We start from the raw sequence: 14,988 nt of genomic DNA, 5'->3' as shown, positions 1-14,988 counted from the left end.
TATACACTCCTAAAACAAGTGACTGACAAAGTTTGAAATACCTAACCCTAGCACCACATGGAGCACTTAAATTAAAACCAGTGCTGGAGGAATTACTCAGATCCTTTACTTAAGCAAAAGTACTAATACCACACTATGACAATACTCCACTACAAGTAAAAGTCTTGCATTGAAAATATTACTTACGTAAAAGTATATACTGTACGTATAATCAGGAAAATTTAACTAATGTATGAAAAGTAAAAGTACTCAATGCAGAAAAACCTCAAAATTATTAAAAACAAATTAAAATAATTAAAAGGAAAAGCAGCAAATTTTCACATTTGGAACCATGAATTGTTTTTATATTAAAAAAATGACTGAAGTGATTATCTAAATAGTTGCCAATTAATTTTTTTGTCACCCACTACTTGTTTCAGCTGTATTGTTCTTTTGGGTATTTTAATCTACATCAAAACATCATATTTTACAAGTTCTTCATATGTTTGGTGTGCAAAAATCTTAATTTGTAAAGTAACAAGTAACTGCAGCTGTCAGACAAATGTAGGGGACTAAAAAGTATATTCACACAGACTCATAAATAAAATATTTTATCTAACAAATTGCCAAAAATAAGCAGGTAACGATACATATTTTACTTGCTGATAATCTCACCTTTCTTAAGAGTTTGTGTGCCACCGTTGATTTCTCCTATACTGCCCTCTACTGACTAGTTTCATTAACCACACACATGATGATGCATGGGATACTTACCAATTGAAGTACATTCCAAACATCCTCTATAATGCAGTTTGTATAGATAAGCGAGCTAGTTATGCTTTGTTGGTTGGTTTTGTAGGATTTTATATTTTTTAAAAACAAGCAAAAAAAAAGACTCTGGCAGTATGCAGTCTGAAAGGAAAACTGTTGTTTGAATATGAGCAAAAGTTTTCATCAGTATTTTCAAAGAAATCCATATTTATCTTGTAACACCCGTTTATTTGGTACAATTTGTTCTATACATACAAATATTTCAAAAATATACAGTGTCCGTTAAATGTGGAAATAAGTAAAAATAAGAGGAAATTATACTATACAGGTAACCATCAGAATAATTAAAGATTTACAGTGCAAAAAGCAAATTCCTCATACTAGTCCACCAGGATTTTAGATTTCAAAGTCTTCCATCAAGGGCTCCAAATGTTTTTGCCTCACAAGATCTTTGATTAACAGGATGTTTTCTCCATGTCTGAACACTCAAAGCACCGCCACAGATTTTTACAGCATGAAGATGTAAAAATTAGGACGTTAAGCTTCAAATGAAGAGTGTAATGATGGCTATGGGCGCTAGAAGGAGAGGGACAAAGACTCCAGCTAGTTTCGCTCCATTACACAGGTCATCAGAGCAACATCTGACACCCACGGAATACACGTTATTGCACACATCATTTCTCATGCATTCTTTGGTGATCATATTTTCAGCCACTGCAAAACAGAAAGACAAGAACAGTTCCATTAAGCAAGATAAAATATGTGATAAGTGTCATTGAATTACAGTTCAGACTCAACAAATAACACCATATAGAATAATATAATTCAATAATAATAACATAATATCAAAGCCACATGTGGTAAATTCAACTTACCAATGGTGGTGCCACAGCGGTCATAATGTTCAGGACAGTTCCATACCTGAGTGCAGGTGCCGGGGTTTGCGCTCCAGCAGGTGAAACACTTTAACCCACACACTGCAGGCAAAGGAGAAGGCAAAATGTTCACAATGGCTGGCAAAAATAACAAAATGTCTCCATTCATTTCTGTGCTGATCGCTCATCTTTACTTATCTTTACATTACTTACCTCCTGACAGCATCATACAGATAAACGCCAAAGATGCAGACAGCCTCATTTTGAGTCTTTGATCAAATGGGAACACAGAATTGAAAACTTGTCGGACCTCTGATGTGAAATGAACATTATCCACTTCCTTGTGTGTTTTATAGCCTCTACAATCCCACCAATTCGTCATCAATTTATTTTTCAAAAGCATTCCGCTGTCAATATGAGTTTGCTTAACTTGAGTTGAAACTACATACGTGTCCTGTGTTTGTGCAAAGCATTTACCAAGAAACACTCGAGCCATCTGTGAAGCTGAGACTGAAGCTGCCACACCTGGAGATGTCAATGTGTAACTAATCAATGTTTACACAGCCAAAATGACCTTGGCAGAATATTCATATCATAGCTATAGAAATGGTCTCTTGTAGGCCTACTAGAAGTACTGCATATATGCTGATGATACACTCTAATTGGTTGAAAATCTCTGTTTAACACTATTGGTTCTGTGTGAAATACCATCTGACTATTCATTAACCCTGCTCAGAAAATCCAATTTTAGCGTCCATCAGATAAATCCCAGCCTCATTCGGGTTGTAATAATTGCAGCACTAATTCTTTACCAACACACACTCATACACACACACAGTTTCGGAGCTCTTTACTGTAGATCTCTAATAGCATTAATAGATCTACGTCATTAATCTGCTGCCAGAAAAGGAAGAGCGACTCACAGACTCTCTGAGCAGCGGGATTTAAAAGGGCCATTCACCCAAATAATTAAAACACTAATTTCTCATGGCAGGATGCCTTTATTTATAAAGTATAATCCCCACTTCTTCTTACCAAAACAAAATAAGATTAAATTTACTGCAGTGTTAACCAGTCACCTCTGTTTGGTCTGGCTGGTGTCTGTTGGTAATGAGCTTGGCCTTTTTACCCCTGGATTAAAGGCCTTGAATATAGGAGGCAGGTGAGGTCTGAATGTTAGGTTAACACCAGCTGCTGAGGAGTAATCCATCCTTTGGGCATTTCTTTATGATTTCTTTTTATTCCCAATGCTATTTTTTTCTTTTTCATAGAAGAATATGGAGCTACATGCTGCAGTAACTGTGGTATAGTCTTCTTTGTGAGTCAGGACAAGCAGGGTTGAGCACTTAAGTACAGAGTTGCAAAGGTCGTGACATTGTCCAATATAGCTCCATCTTATTAAGTTGGGCAGTCGTCCATGGCCTAACAACAACATGTCTGTCTGAGGGAGAGAAGGAACTACAGAGCAGTGGGAGGTGTGAGTATGCACTATGCTTTGTGTGCACTTGAGACACACTTTCTTTCTTGTGTTTAACCTAGTATCTCTGTTTTTTCTATAATCTTGTTTTTCATTAGTTTATGCTTTTATGATAGCTGAGATTTTCTAAACTAATAACATTTTGTACGTCACACTTCCGAGTGCTTTTGAGGTAAACAAATGTGACTTGGTTGGATTTGATAGACAAGCAGTGGTGTTAGTCCTTCAGCCCAGTGGTCCTCAACCTAAGGGTTGGGCCCCCTCCAAAGGATCACAATATTAATCTAGGGGGACCTGAGATGATTAAAGGAAAAAAAAAATTTAACACAAATATGAATCAATTGTTTTGGACTTTCCTGGCATCTTCATTTTTTTTAATGAAATATTGGCGAATTTGGCCTCAAACTGTTAGTTGTTTTCGACCAAGGATGCTGTAACATGAACAGAATTGTAAAACACGTGCCAGTAATACAACTCAGTTCGTTAAGAGAGTTTATTGTGTTTAGAATTTGTGTACATGTAATTCATTTATTGTGCATGAAAGTCAGTACAGTGCTATACATGCCGTGAATATCTTGTAAGACCAACAGTTTTAAGACCAGCGGTTGGAGCGCCTGCTCTATTCCAGGATTCCCAGCTGAGGTGACGTTCACTTCCTGAACTGTTGGATGGGGGGGGGGATCTTGATGTCCTGCCCCCTCTCCAGCCTCTTCTCACATTCAATTAGGTAGTTCACGCCATCAACCACTAATTGTACCAGCTCGACCTGTGGAAGCATGATAACTACAGTCAGAAATCACATGATCGATGTATATAATTGTTACACAGGTTCAGCATACATTTGAATTTGTATCCATGCAAATGATCTACTAGGGTCCTGATATTTAGCCAACAATGTATCACTGAGGCTCAAGAGTCTGCAGGATTTCATTTAGTTTTAAAAGAACTACATAAGCAGACAAGTGAAATCAACTGGATGGGTTTAAATGAATTGAGCATATTTTTAAATCCAGCTTTTGTACTTTTTGCTTATGTAACCTTTCACTTACAAGTAACTTCACTACATTTGCAGTTACAGCCACAAAATACTGCACATTCATGAGTGGATATCAAAAGTGACACCCGAGGGAAATGCTGTCATGACCACGTAGAATAAAACAAGATAGCAGTGTGCGGGAACGTTTTACATGTGTTTTTGGACATCTAAAGTAGACCGTTGATAAACCATTCACAGAATGCAGTCAGGAAAGAAAAAAGAAAGTAATTTTACTTACATTTCATTTGGTATATTTTTAGTTTTTTTGAACTGTTTGAACTTTGTGCTCTCGTATTTTAAAGAAAAAGTACATATGCTTCTATGTACTATCAGTAAAATATCATTAGTTGTACCTGAATACTTGTACACTAGCACTCCTTCCATTACATGGCAGGTAGTTGAGAAACAGTAACCTCTGTCTGTTCATGAGCTGTCTTTAATGAACAGTGTGTAACATTGAGGGGGTCTATTGGCAGAAATGGAAATATGATATTAATAGTATGTTATCTTTAGTGTATAATCACCTGAAAATAAGAATTGTTGTGTTTTTGTTACCTTAGAATGAGCCGTTCATATCTACATATGGAGCGGGTTCTTTTCACAGAGCCGGCCACCATGTTTCTACAGTAGCCCAGAACGGACAAACCAAACACTGGCTCTAGATTGGGCCGTTCGCGTTTTAACGTTTTTGCGTCGGCCACCGTAGTTCTCCTGCACACTTGACACACTAGAGAAGTTAGTTGCAATCTGCAAACTCACCGCTAGTTGTCATCAGATCCAACACACTGCACCGTTAAGTTCAAGTTCTTGGTGATTCTCAGTTATGTGTTGCTCACTAACTAGACTACGTGATGCCCATATCATCCCCCACCCCACCAGCTCCAGGGGAATTTTGCCCCTTGAGTTTAGCCTTTCAGGCAGGACTTCCTCTGCTTGAACGTAATTGACAGACTCTAACCACAACCATAACCCTGACCTTAACTATCTACGACCTTTAACACTTTGATTGGTAGTGCCTGTTGGAGGCCATCATCACAGCCAGCGAGGAAGTGCAGCAGGAAAGGCTCACCTCAGAAGACAGAGGTCTTCTAACCTCAACTGGCACATCCCTGCCTGGATTACAGATTAAAGAACAGCATTGGGCGCTCTTATTGGCAGCCTACACCTGTTGGGATGTCTGCTGTCCTCTGTCTGGCTCTCTTTGCCTGCTGCTCATTTCTACTTTTACTTGAGCTGCTGCCTCCCTCTTCGAGTGTTTACCTCTGACTTGCCCAGACGGTCGAGGTTAGAGATGTCGACGGTGTCTCCGGTAGAAGCCGTGTCGACACCTCCCGTGCCTCTCTTCTGCAGCCTCAGATTATCCAGGATCTTTTTGAAGCGAGGGTCCTAGATCATAAACATCACACACATTAAATCATTTTTTCAGACATGAGAACTACAATAAGGGAGGGAAATATGTGTCATTTAAGTTGAACTGTTTCTTGCATTACCCTGCTGAGGATGGGCAGGCGGATATGCACACCGGCCCTGAGCCCAGTGCCGAGGTTAGAGGGGCAGGTGAGGACGTAGCCCAGACGGTCATTCCACATGAACTCCCAGCCTCTCTCATGAATTAGATGCTCCACCTAAAAGTTAGAAGAAAAGACTAATTTAACTTTTTGGGACACACATTTAAAATATAAGTACAACAGACTGGAGATAAAATACTCTTCAGGCAAAGCAGATTGGGCCCTGTTTCTTGATTTCTGAAGTGTTATTTTCACTGGGCCATGGTTGTGCAAGAAGACATAGAGACAGACATACCTGTTTAAGACCTCTACAGAACCTTTCAAACACTCTCTTCATGTTTCCGCCTTTCTCCATGGATATGATCCTTGTGTGGTCCTCCTCGTTGATCCAGATTAAGAAGTTCTTCTCGTTATTGTGCCTGAGATGACCAGGAAGGCAGAATTAAACTCCAATTCAAAGCTGGTTTTGATAGTTTTGATATCCGTGTTAGTACTGATCTGCTGATACAATCGAATCATTCAGCAGAGAACATGCCTGCAGTATCAGGCCAGTCGGCACAGGTGGGGAGGTGGGGGTCGGAGCAACAACTACTTTATCAAAAAAGAAAATACCCTGAAGTCATGGAGGTAAAGGAAAAAGAGATGCATGAGAAAAGATATTTTGAATTTGCAGAGGAGAGTGGAATTTGACCAGTGCAGAATTGCTGTTTGAAAAGCATGTAAAGGATAAATTAATGCATTAAAATAGTAAATATAATAACCTATTAGTTTGGGTCTGGAGGAGCTGCAAGTGCAAGTTTTGGAATGCTATGTTTTAAGTGAGTGAGTCTGAATCTGCTTGTTGTTTTCTGGTGATTTTAAGCCTCGCAGCTATGGGGACTAAATAATCTGTCCTTGCATAATTTTATAGAAAAACAGTGTAATCTAATTCTACTGTATAATCTGCTTCTCTCCACTCATATTGGTCCTGTAGCCTACTGTACGGTGGTGGTGGTGGTGGTGCTTAATGGTGTCTGATGTCTGTGTATCCAAAATATGGTAAATGTCATCAAATAAGACACTACTACAAGAAGTTATGGGATGAAGATGTTCACAGGTTAACAGTTGTCTTATTTGTGTTTATGTCTCTGCAGCTGTCCCCAGCACAAACCAGCCACTGGTGATGGCAGTGAATGAAAGACTGCACACAATTCTTCTGCAAACCTCTGAGGCACATCTCTTCAAAAACAATGTTTCTAGGCACCCAAAGCAAACTAGACTGAGGTAAGCTACAAAAAACAGCAGTATTTCTTCTAGACTGGGTTTCTCCTAGTCTTACCAGATCCCACGAGCATCAGGCCAATCTCTGGCCATCCCAGCTGCCGTGAGCAGAGGTGACACAGGTTTATCAAACAGGAGGTGATCCTGATTGGCCAGTAAAGGGACAGAGGAATCGGGGGGGGGGACATTAGATGGCAACAAAAACGTACAGAACCTTGTCTCTCAGTGTGTGTGATTGTGCACTAACATCAATAAGCAGTTGCTGTTCTCTGTCTGACATATCTCTCAGACTGTAGTAGCGACCATTCAAGTCTCCCTTCAGGCCAGACAGAGCTGTCACGACCACACGCTCCACCTCACGGCGCTCAGAGCGCGAGCATGCAGGGGGGAGACTCAGTCCACGGATGCTACGACCGGTACGGACACGAGAGGACAGCACGTAGCGCTCATCAAACATTCCTGAGTTGATCTGATGAGGAGAAAGTATCTGGTCACTGAGTGGAAACAGGAAGTGATGGATGAACGAGACCATGTGATGCAGACAACAGAAGAGTTAAGAGAAATGGGGGTGTAACCTTGGAAGCATCCAGGTCAGTGGGGTGCTTCATCGTGCGAGGGTCGTAGCCATTGTGTCTATCCTTGATAACAGGGTCAAAGAGCTCAGCAAACACCTGATGGGATAAATCAAACAATCAGTTTCCGTCTCATTTTATAATTAAAGACACAACAAGTCACTGCAAACATAAATTCCAACCTCATAGCTCTCCTCATCTCCAGCTACCATGCCCACAGTCTTGATGAAGGGATGTCCAGGGTTGTCCACGCCGGTCTGGATGCATTGGTCCAGCGTCCAGTCGTTGGGGGTTTTCTTGTCCCTCAGGTGCCCATAAATGGTTGGAGTCAGGGCTGCTGCCATGCAGTTGTTGTGCTTCCTCAGGTCAGGGAAATCAGCGCTGTAGAAAGTTATCAACAACTAAGTTAGTTAAAGAAGCTTCACTAAAGTAGAGCATTACTGAAACACCTCACACTCACACACACATGCATGTACCTGGGTGGATAGAGCCTCCTCCTCTCATCAGCAGCAGCAATGTTGTCACTGAGAAGGTATCCAGAACACAGTGTTCCAGCTCCTATGCTGGCCAAAATCACTGCCGTGTTACGGCCGGACATCATACGGGTGAAAGAGCTCGCCATGGTAACGTGGTCAAGTGATTACCTGGTGAAAGGTCAGAGAAGCTGAATTAAAATCAACTTCAAATATGTGTTTTTTATTTTAAAATATATCATTTCCAGGTTATATCTTGTGGGAAAGTACTATAACTGACTTTACCACTGCAGTGTAAATATCCATGCTGCTTGTGGTAATAGTTGGTTATAGTCTCATTTAGGTCTAAATGCCAGGTTATGTATGTTTATTTGTTCTACTTGGTAGCATAGTGAGCTACAAGCCTGAACTGTACTGCAACATCCTGCTTGAATGTCACAGATGGCATTCAGAAGAAGCTGATAATTGGGAATCATGTTTTTAAACCAGACAGCCCACAGGCACAGAAGAGAGCAGATAGTCAACAATCTGTAGAATGTGTAAAATTGTAGTAATCCAAGCATTTACAATTAACCTTTTTGGGGGGATTACTGTGATAACTACATGTCTGGAGGTAGCAGTGGTTGTGGCTTTTGTATTTAAATGACTACTGACATTGCTGCAGCACTTGAATTATATTTTGCTTTTGTATTTTTTTTGCTCTGTGACCACAGTACTCAAAAGGAAACACATTAAAATAGGACTTTAAGTGTTAAAGTGGCAGTAGGCAGTATATTTTTGGCATCATTGGGCAAAAATTCCATAATAACCTTTCAGCATATTGTAATTCAAGTGTTCTGAGAGAAAACTAGACTTCTGCACGTCCTCTTGGCTCTGTTTTCAGGCTTTAAAAAACCTCATTCCTATTGGCTGTGCCCAGAATTTGGCGTTCCTTCAAGAGATTTCACAAAACCGTGTCACAAACCTTCTTGTTTTACAGCTAAACCCTGCACTGCAAGATGATTCTGAAAACATCTGAGTCGAGAAATAGGCATTAACGTAACATAATATTGATTCATATTTGATCAGCGCTGCCTAGTTTAACCGTTTGGTCGGATTTCGTGAGTGATTGACAGCCGGCTCTCATAGACGGCTGATGGACAGCAGACTTCAGATCAGCTCTGACTGCTTGTTTTTCTCCAGTCTGTGAAATCTTGCAGATGCCGTTAGGAGCACCGGAGGACACAGAGGCACATGATTTTTTTCAGATTACCTGTCTCATGCACTACTGTCAGGATATAGCATCCGTTTTATAAAAATAACTTTTTTTAATCATATTTGCTCCAATCTCGCGTACTTCAGCTTTAAAGTGATAAAGTTTGTGAGGAATAATACTTTTCCAACTGTTTGTCATACAGTTCAACAATCATCTTGAGTTTATATTAAGATGTATTAACACACATCTCCACAGGTAATTGCATTAACCTATCACATGCTTGAGTAACAGATACGGCTGCAGTCTGTGGGATGAGATTATTCTAGAAGCAGACAGAAGCCTTCTGATTGGTCGCTTTGGGTGAGCCACCGGCTCAGGTGATCAGATGATTTGTGATTGGATACTGAGAGAGATATACTGCCATATTAATATAACATGTCATGGCCCATTCTAACACCTGTCAGCAGGTATAGATATAGCATGATAAACTGCAATATAAACGAATATTACAGCACTTCTATGAGACGCTGCTGTATTTTTGCACATTGCCTTTAATACAAATGCAAATTCTATATCTGTCTTAACTTATGGGTCAAAGCCACCTGTCACACACACACACCCTAACACAGTATTGATAGTAGCAGTCAGTGAGGTTAAGCTGAAGGGCCAGTTTAGAGTTGGCATCAGCCCAGGACGTCATATGGTCCTTTCTGGGTCGGTCAACTGAGTTCACACAAGACAAGCAGGAAGATAGAGACTGAGAGTAGGCAAGTGGTGAGGAGGAGTCAAAGAAAATACAGGAACGAATGGGAGAGAGAGAGAGAGAAAGGAAGAGAGGAGAAATTGACTTTGAAAGGAACTGTGTAAAAAATACAGACACGTTAGATGTATAGGAAGATAGTAGGAGGGGCAGTACAAGATGTGTCACATTAAGGTCAGGAGGAGGGGTTAAAGGGTGAGAAAGAGAGTGGAAAAGGAAGGATTAGAGGGATTCTCATCCGAGACTTTAGAAGATTAATTGAAGAGGGAAAGTAATGAAGAGAGCCACCTGTACCCTTTGACCTTTCTGAAATGGGGAAAGACATGTTAAGTGTAAGATGAACGTTAAGTCATAGACGTAGGAGACGCTGCTGGAGAGTTTAGAACAACGGACAAATTAAAAGGGAGCAGTTGCAGACAGGTGGCTGGTCGCTGTTAATAACGAGCAGATTAAGAGGCGCCAATGCAAGAGGCTGCTATGTAGGCTATACAATGTGCTGTAAATTAGTAAGTAGAGCAAGTACAAACAAAAGGCTGAGACAGCTGATGAAGATTAGAGAAGAAGTCTCTTTACGTGTGCGTACATGCTATGAAACTGCTATTATAGATGATTAAAAACATTCAAAATACATTAAATCCTAATTAGCTCTTTATGCATACTCACACAACAATATATATGTATTGTCTTCTTTCAGAATATTTCAGAGGAAGGCCCTTAGTTTGATCAAAAGCACAAGTGGATAATGTTTGAAAGGCAGCCTGTTAACAATTACTTTACTTCTCCAAGGGAAGCATATGTGCATAAGGAGGCAGGAAACACAGACAGAGCTGTATAAGAGAAAGAGCAGAGAGATGAAGAGGGGGAGTCCATCACTCACCTGAGGTTTTTCTGAGGAGTGGAGGAAGCAAAGGGCCCGAGTGTTTCCTGTAACTCAGTCCGGAGAGGCTCGTTCTGCAGAGTGAGAGCAGACTGAAGAACAGAGATGGGATCAGAGAGATGGGAACGCTGGCTTGGGATTAGCCTCTCGCTGGGCAACAGACAGAAAATCCTCTTTCTACTGTCAGTCAGCATGTCTGCCTACGTCTTCACGCATGCATGCACTCACACACATGCATGCTCACACACACACACATACAGTACATGCAAACAAACTCACAATAGGCTTTCATCATTTTATTTCACGTGCTCTTCTTTACAATACAGATGACACTCATGAAATGATGACCTGGTTTATATGTTTGGGTGCTCTGAGACACTTCAGCTGGAGGTTTAACTCTATTATTTAGTATTGTGACTCAAAAGCAAGGCACCCAAAACATGCATAACTCTGTTTAACTGTGTTTTGTATTACTGAGTGTAAAGTCCAGTTTCAGTCCTGATATGGAGGACAAAAGCAAAAGTTTCCCAAGGAGGCACAATAGTACACAAACTTGGGGAGTGTAGCCTAATGTTTATACTGTAAAAGAAAATTTTTTTATTCAACTTTTTAGACTACATATTCATCATTACTTATGCATTGTATCGCTACATTTAGATGCGGTCTCGGTATCACTGGATAATCTGTAATTCATTTGTAATTAAAAAATTAAAAAACAGAAATAACATTGTTTTTTCGCTTTAAACTAAACTAAACAAAATTTTGAATTGAAGAATGAAGAACAGCAGACAGGTGACCCGGAAGTAGGGGCAAACATGTCAAAATGAAACCAAGAAGATAGATTGGTCATTCTATAAAAGGGTATAATCAGGGTAACTGCAGAAGATAAATAGGCTAAATAAATACATAAATAGATACATACATAGCTATATAAATATATATATTTTTTGTTTTGTTCCTTTCATTAACACATGAATGTCTTTTTATCAAAAAATATGTATGAACAGGAGGGTCTCTACAGATGTTATACAGAACTCTCACGTAATTGACACTTTTCTCTCACACCCTGTTTTTTTTTTTGTTATGTCTGCATGTGTGAAGCACTATGTGGCTCCTCCTGGCGAGACACACCTGACAATTCCACTTAATCCCTTGCACTCTTCTAGGAAGGCTGTAGCCTATCCAGAGAGAGATAAAAAGAGAATAACCGTTCATTCTGCACCCCCACGTGTCATTATTGCAAGTATATGTTGCTTTTACTATGTAATCTGTAGGAGTATATAGCTAAACTATAATGCATTGCTGTAATATAGTTAATGTGATGTAGTTCCGTTTTCACTCAGTAGAGTGTACCATAGGACCAGTCCATTCCATGCTCCAGACTGGAGTCCAGTTCTAGCCAAATACATAGAAAGGACGATAGAAGGCTACTGTAGTTTATTTGAATAAGATTATTACACAATTATTAAGCAGTGAAATAAGTTCACAAAGCTCTATGATCTAGCTCTCAAAGGACACAAAGGTACAATATCCTTTTTGGTATTTCTCAGAGCCTGGCAAATTCCGATTAAGATAATGTCTTGTACTTTTTTAAAACTAAAAGGTGTGTGATGTACTATTTCGTCGCGCTGTGTGACTTAAAAGCCTAATTAATTATATGTGGAAATTGCCTCTGTGGGCCTTTCCAGCAGAGGCTCTCACCTCTTGTTACCAAATTATTGTTCACCGTTTCAGAGTAGACTACTAATAACCTCACATTCTACAACATTATCAAGCTAATGTTCAGTTTCATAGCTGTTGTTCATTGATGACTACATTACATAGCCTACACAACCTATGGAATTTGTCAATCCTGTGACATTACATAGTCAACAAATCAATCTGATGATCAATTGATCATATCATATAGAGGGGTTGTCAGCTTTTCAATTTAGTTTGGAGGGAGATCCGGTATTGGTGAAGTCAGTGCATTTTATGAGTAGGCCTTCTGTGATGTTACCCACCACAGGGGTCAGAGGTCATCACTCCTCAACCCACAAGGATTTTTTTTTTTTCAAAAGGTTCAGCAGGCAAACATTTGTAAACATGTTTGCCAACCTTCAGACATCACAGCCTAAAATGATGGCGAATTAGCCAGCGTTCACTTAAAAAACTGAAATTACTGATTTACTGTATTCTGTTTGGTGGTTTATGATGCTTGTCAAAAAAGTCATAGTTTAGAATGTCGAAATAAAAGTCCAACTACAGTATGTTGAAAAAAAAGTGATAATATATGATGTTGTAAGAAAAATCGTAGTATAGTATGTTGAAAAAAAGTCACAGTATAGTATGTCGAAAAGAGTCATAAAAAAGTTATAGTATAGTAGGTTGAAAAAATGTCATAGTATAGTATGTTGAAAAAAAGTCTTAGTATAAGTATGTCGACAAAAAAGCCATAGTATGGTATGTCCAAAAAAGAAATCAGAAAAAAGTCATAGTATAGTATATCCAAAAAAAAGTCCTGGTATAGTATGTCGAAAAAAACTCATAGTATAGTATGTCGAAAAAATTGTCATAATATAGTATGTAAAAAAAAGTCGGCGTACAGTATGTCGAAAAGTCATAGTATAGTGTGTCGAAAAAAAAGACATAATATAGTATGTACAAAAAAAGTCATAGTATAGTATGTTGAAAAAAAAAGTCATTAATGTATTTCGGAAAAAGTAATTATGTTGAAAAGGAGTCACAGAAAACGTCATAGTATGGTATGTCGAAAAAAAGTGATAGTAGAGTACGTAGAAAAAGTCATAAAAAGTCATAGTATAGTATGTCGAAAAAAAGTAATACTGCAGTATAGAAAACTCGGGAAAAAAAGTTTGGAAATTTGTGTTTGGTCGTTAATTTCTCTGTTGTTACAAGGCTAATTGGCATTGTATTTAATATGGTTGGAAAACCTGTTTATTTACCCTCAAAATGATGTCCAACTTGTAAGGATCATGCATTTATGGGATGAGCAGCACAGCTGATTATGTGGGTAGCGCCCAAGAAAATTTTTCCAAAATGCTCTGCCAATGGTAAACAGTTAGTTATTGTTGGTATTGACTCTTGTTTTGAGTTGTTTGGTGGATTGGATGATTGAACTCTCTATCAGTAACAAGGAACAAACAAGACATATTGGCATTATACACAGCCACAACAGCCTGGCACCTCGTCCTCATGCTGGTCACCAACCTGGTCACACGTTGCTGTGGGATGGCGTTCCATTCCTCAACCAGGATTCATTGCAGGTCAGCCAACGAGGTTGTGTGTTCCCTCAATGATGTCACTGGCAAAACAAGGCTTGTCATCATCGAAGGCCATCTCAATGCAGTGAGATATCGGGATGAGATTCTTTAGCCAGTGGCGATCCCATATCTCCACAATCTGGGACTTCATCCTCCAAGATGACAACGCTCACCCCCACAGAGCCAGGGTTATCACATACTACCTCCACAATGTGGGAGTAGAGAGAATGGAACGGCCTGCAAAGACTCCAGACCTCAACCCAATTGAACACTTGTGGGATTAGCTCGGGCGTGCTGTACGTGACCAACACAACCACGCTGGCTGACCTGCAACGAATCCTGGTTGAGGAATGGAACGCCATCCCACAGTAACGTGTGACCAGGTTGGTGACCAGCATGAGGAGGAGGTGCCAGGCTGTTGTGGCTGCGTATGGATCTTCCACCGCTACTGAGGCTCCTGACGGTGGATTCAATGAATAAAGTGTAAAATTGACAAAATGTCTTGTTTGTTTCTTGTTACTGATAGAGAGTTCAATCATCCAATCCACCAAACAACTCAAAACAAGAGTCAATACCAACAGGAGAATATACTGTTTACCATTGGCAGAGCATTTTGGCACATTTTTCTTAGGCGCTACCCACATAATCAGCTGTGCTGCTCATCCCACAAATGCATGATCCTTACAAGTTGGACATCATTGTGAAGGTAAATAAACAGGCTTTCCAACGATGCAAAATACAATGGCAATTAGCATTGTAACAACAGAGAAATAATCCACCAAACACAAGTTTCCGAACTTTTTTTTCTGAGTTTATGTTAAAAGAAAAAGTCATAGTATAGTACGTAGAAAAAAAGTCATAAAAAGTCATAATAGTGCATGTAAAAAAAAAAAAGGTCATAGTATAGTATGTCTGTTTCAAGAACAACCCATGCAAAACATC

General features: G+C 39.6%; 1 protein-coding gene across 2 annotated transcripts; it reads right to left on the bottom strand.

Moving 5' to 3' along the window:
- Positions 1-3,571: 3,571 nt before the first annotated feature.
- On the bottom strand, positions 3,572-10,939 carry LOC119492356 (creatine kinase U-type, mitochondrial-like). Of its 2 annotated transcripts, XM_037776731.1 has the most exons (10): positions 10,784-10,939; positions 7,955-8,122; positions 7,661-7,859; positions 7,482-7,577; positions 7,154-7,375; positions 6,965-7,050; positions 5,942-6,065; positions 5,629-5,763; positions 5,399-5,524; positions 3,752-3,868 (listed from the first exon to the last, which is right to left on the bottom strand). In XM_037776731.1, the coding sequence occupies exons 2-10, from the start codon at positions 8,098-8,100 to the stop codon at positions 3,752-3,754; spliced, it is 1,251 nt and encodes a 416-aa protein (XP_037632659.1). In that variant the 5' UTR covers positions 8,101-8,122; positions 10,784-10,939. The 2 variants fall into 2 exon arrangements, with proteins under 2 accessions (XP_037632660.1, XP_037632659.1); XM_037776732.1 differs by lacking the exon at positions 10,784-10,939 and having other exon boundaries at positions 3,572-3,868; positions 7,955-8,100.
- Positions 10,940-14,988: the final 4,049 nt, after the last annotated feature.

The sequence above is a fragment of the Sebastes umbrosus genome, chromosome 8 (assembly GCF_015220745.1).
Source record: "Sebastes umbrosus isolate fSebUmb1 chromosome 8, fSebUmb1.pri, whole genome shotgun sequence".
Taxonomy (NCBI): Eukaryota; Metazoa; Chordata; class Actinopteri; order Perciformes; family Sebastidae; genus Sebastes; species Sebastes umbrosus.
This window is presented reverse-complemented; position numbering and strand designations above follow the sequence as displayed.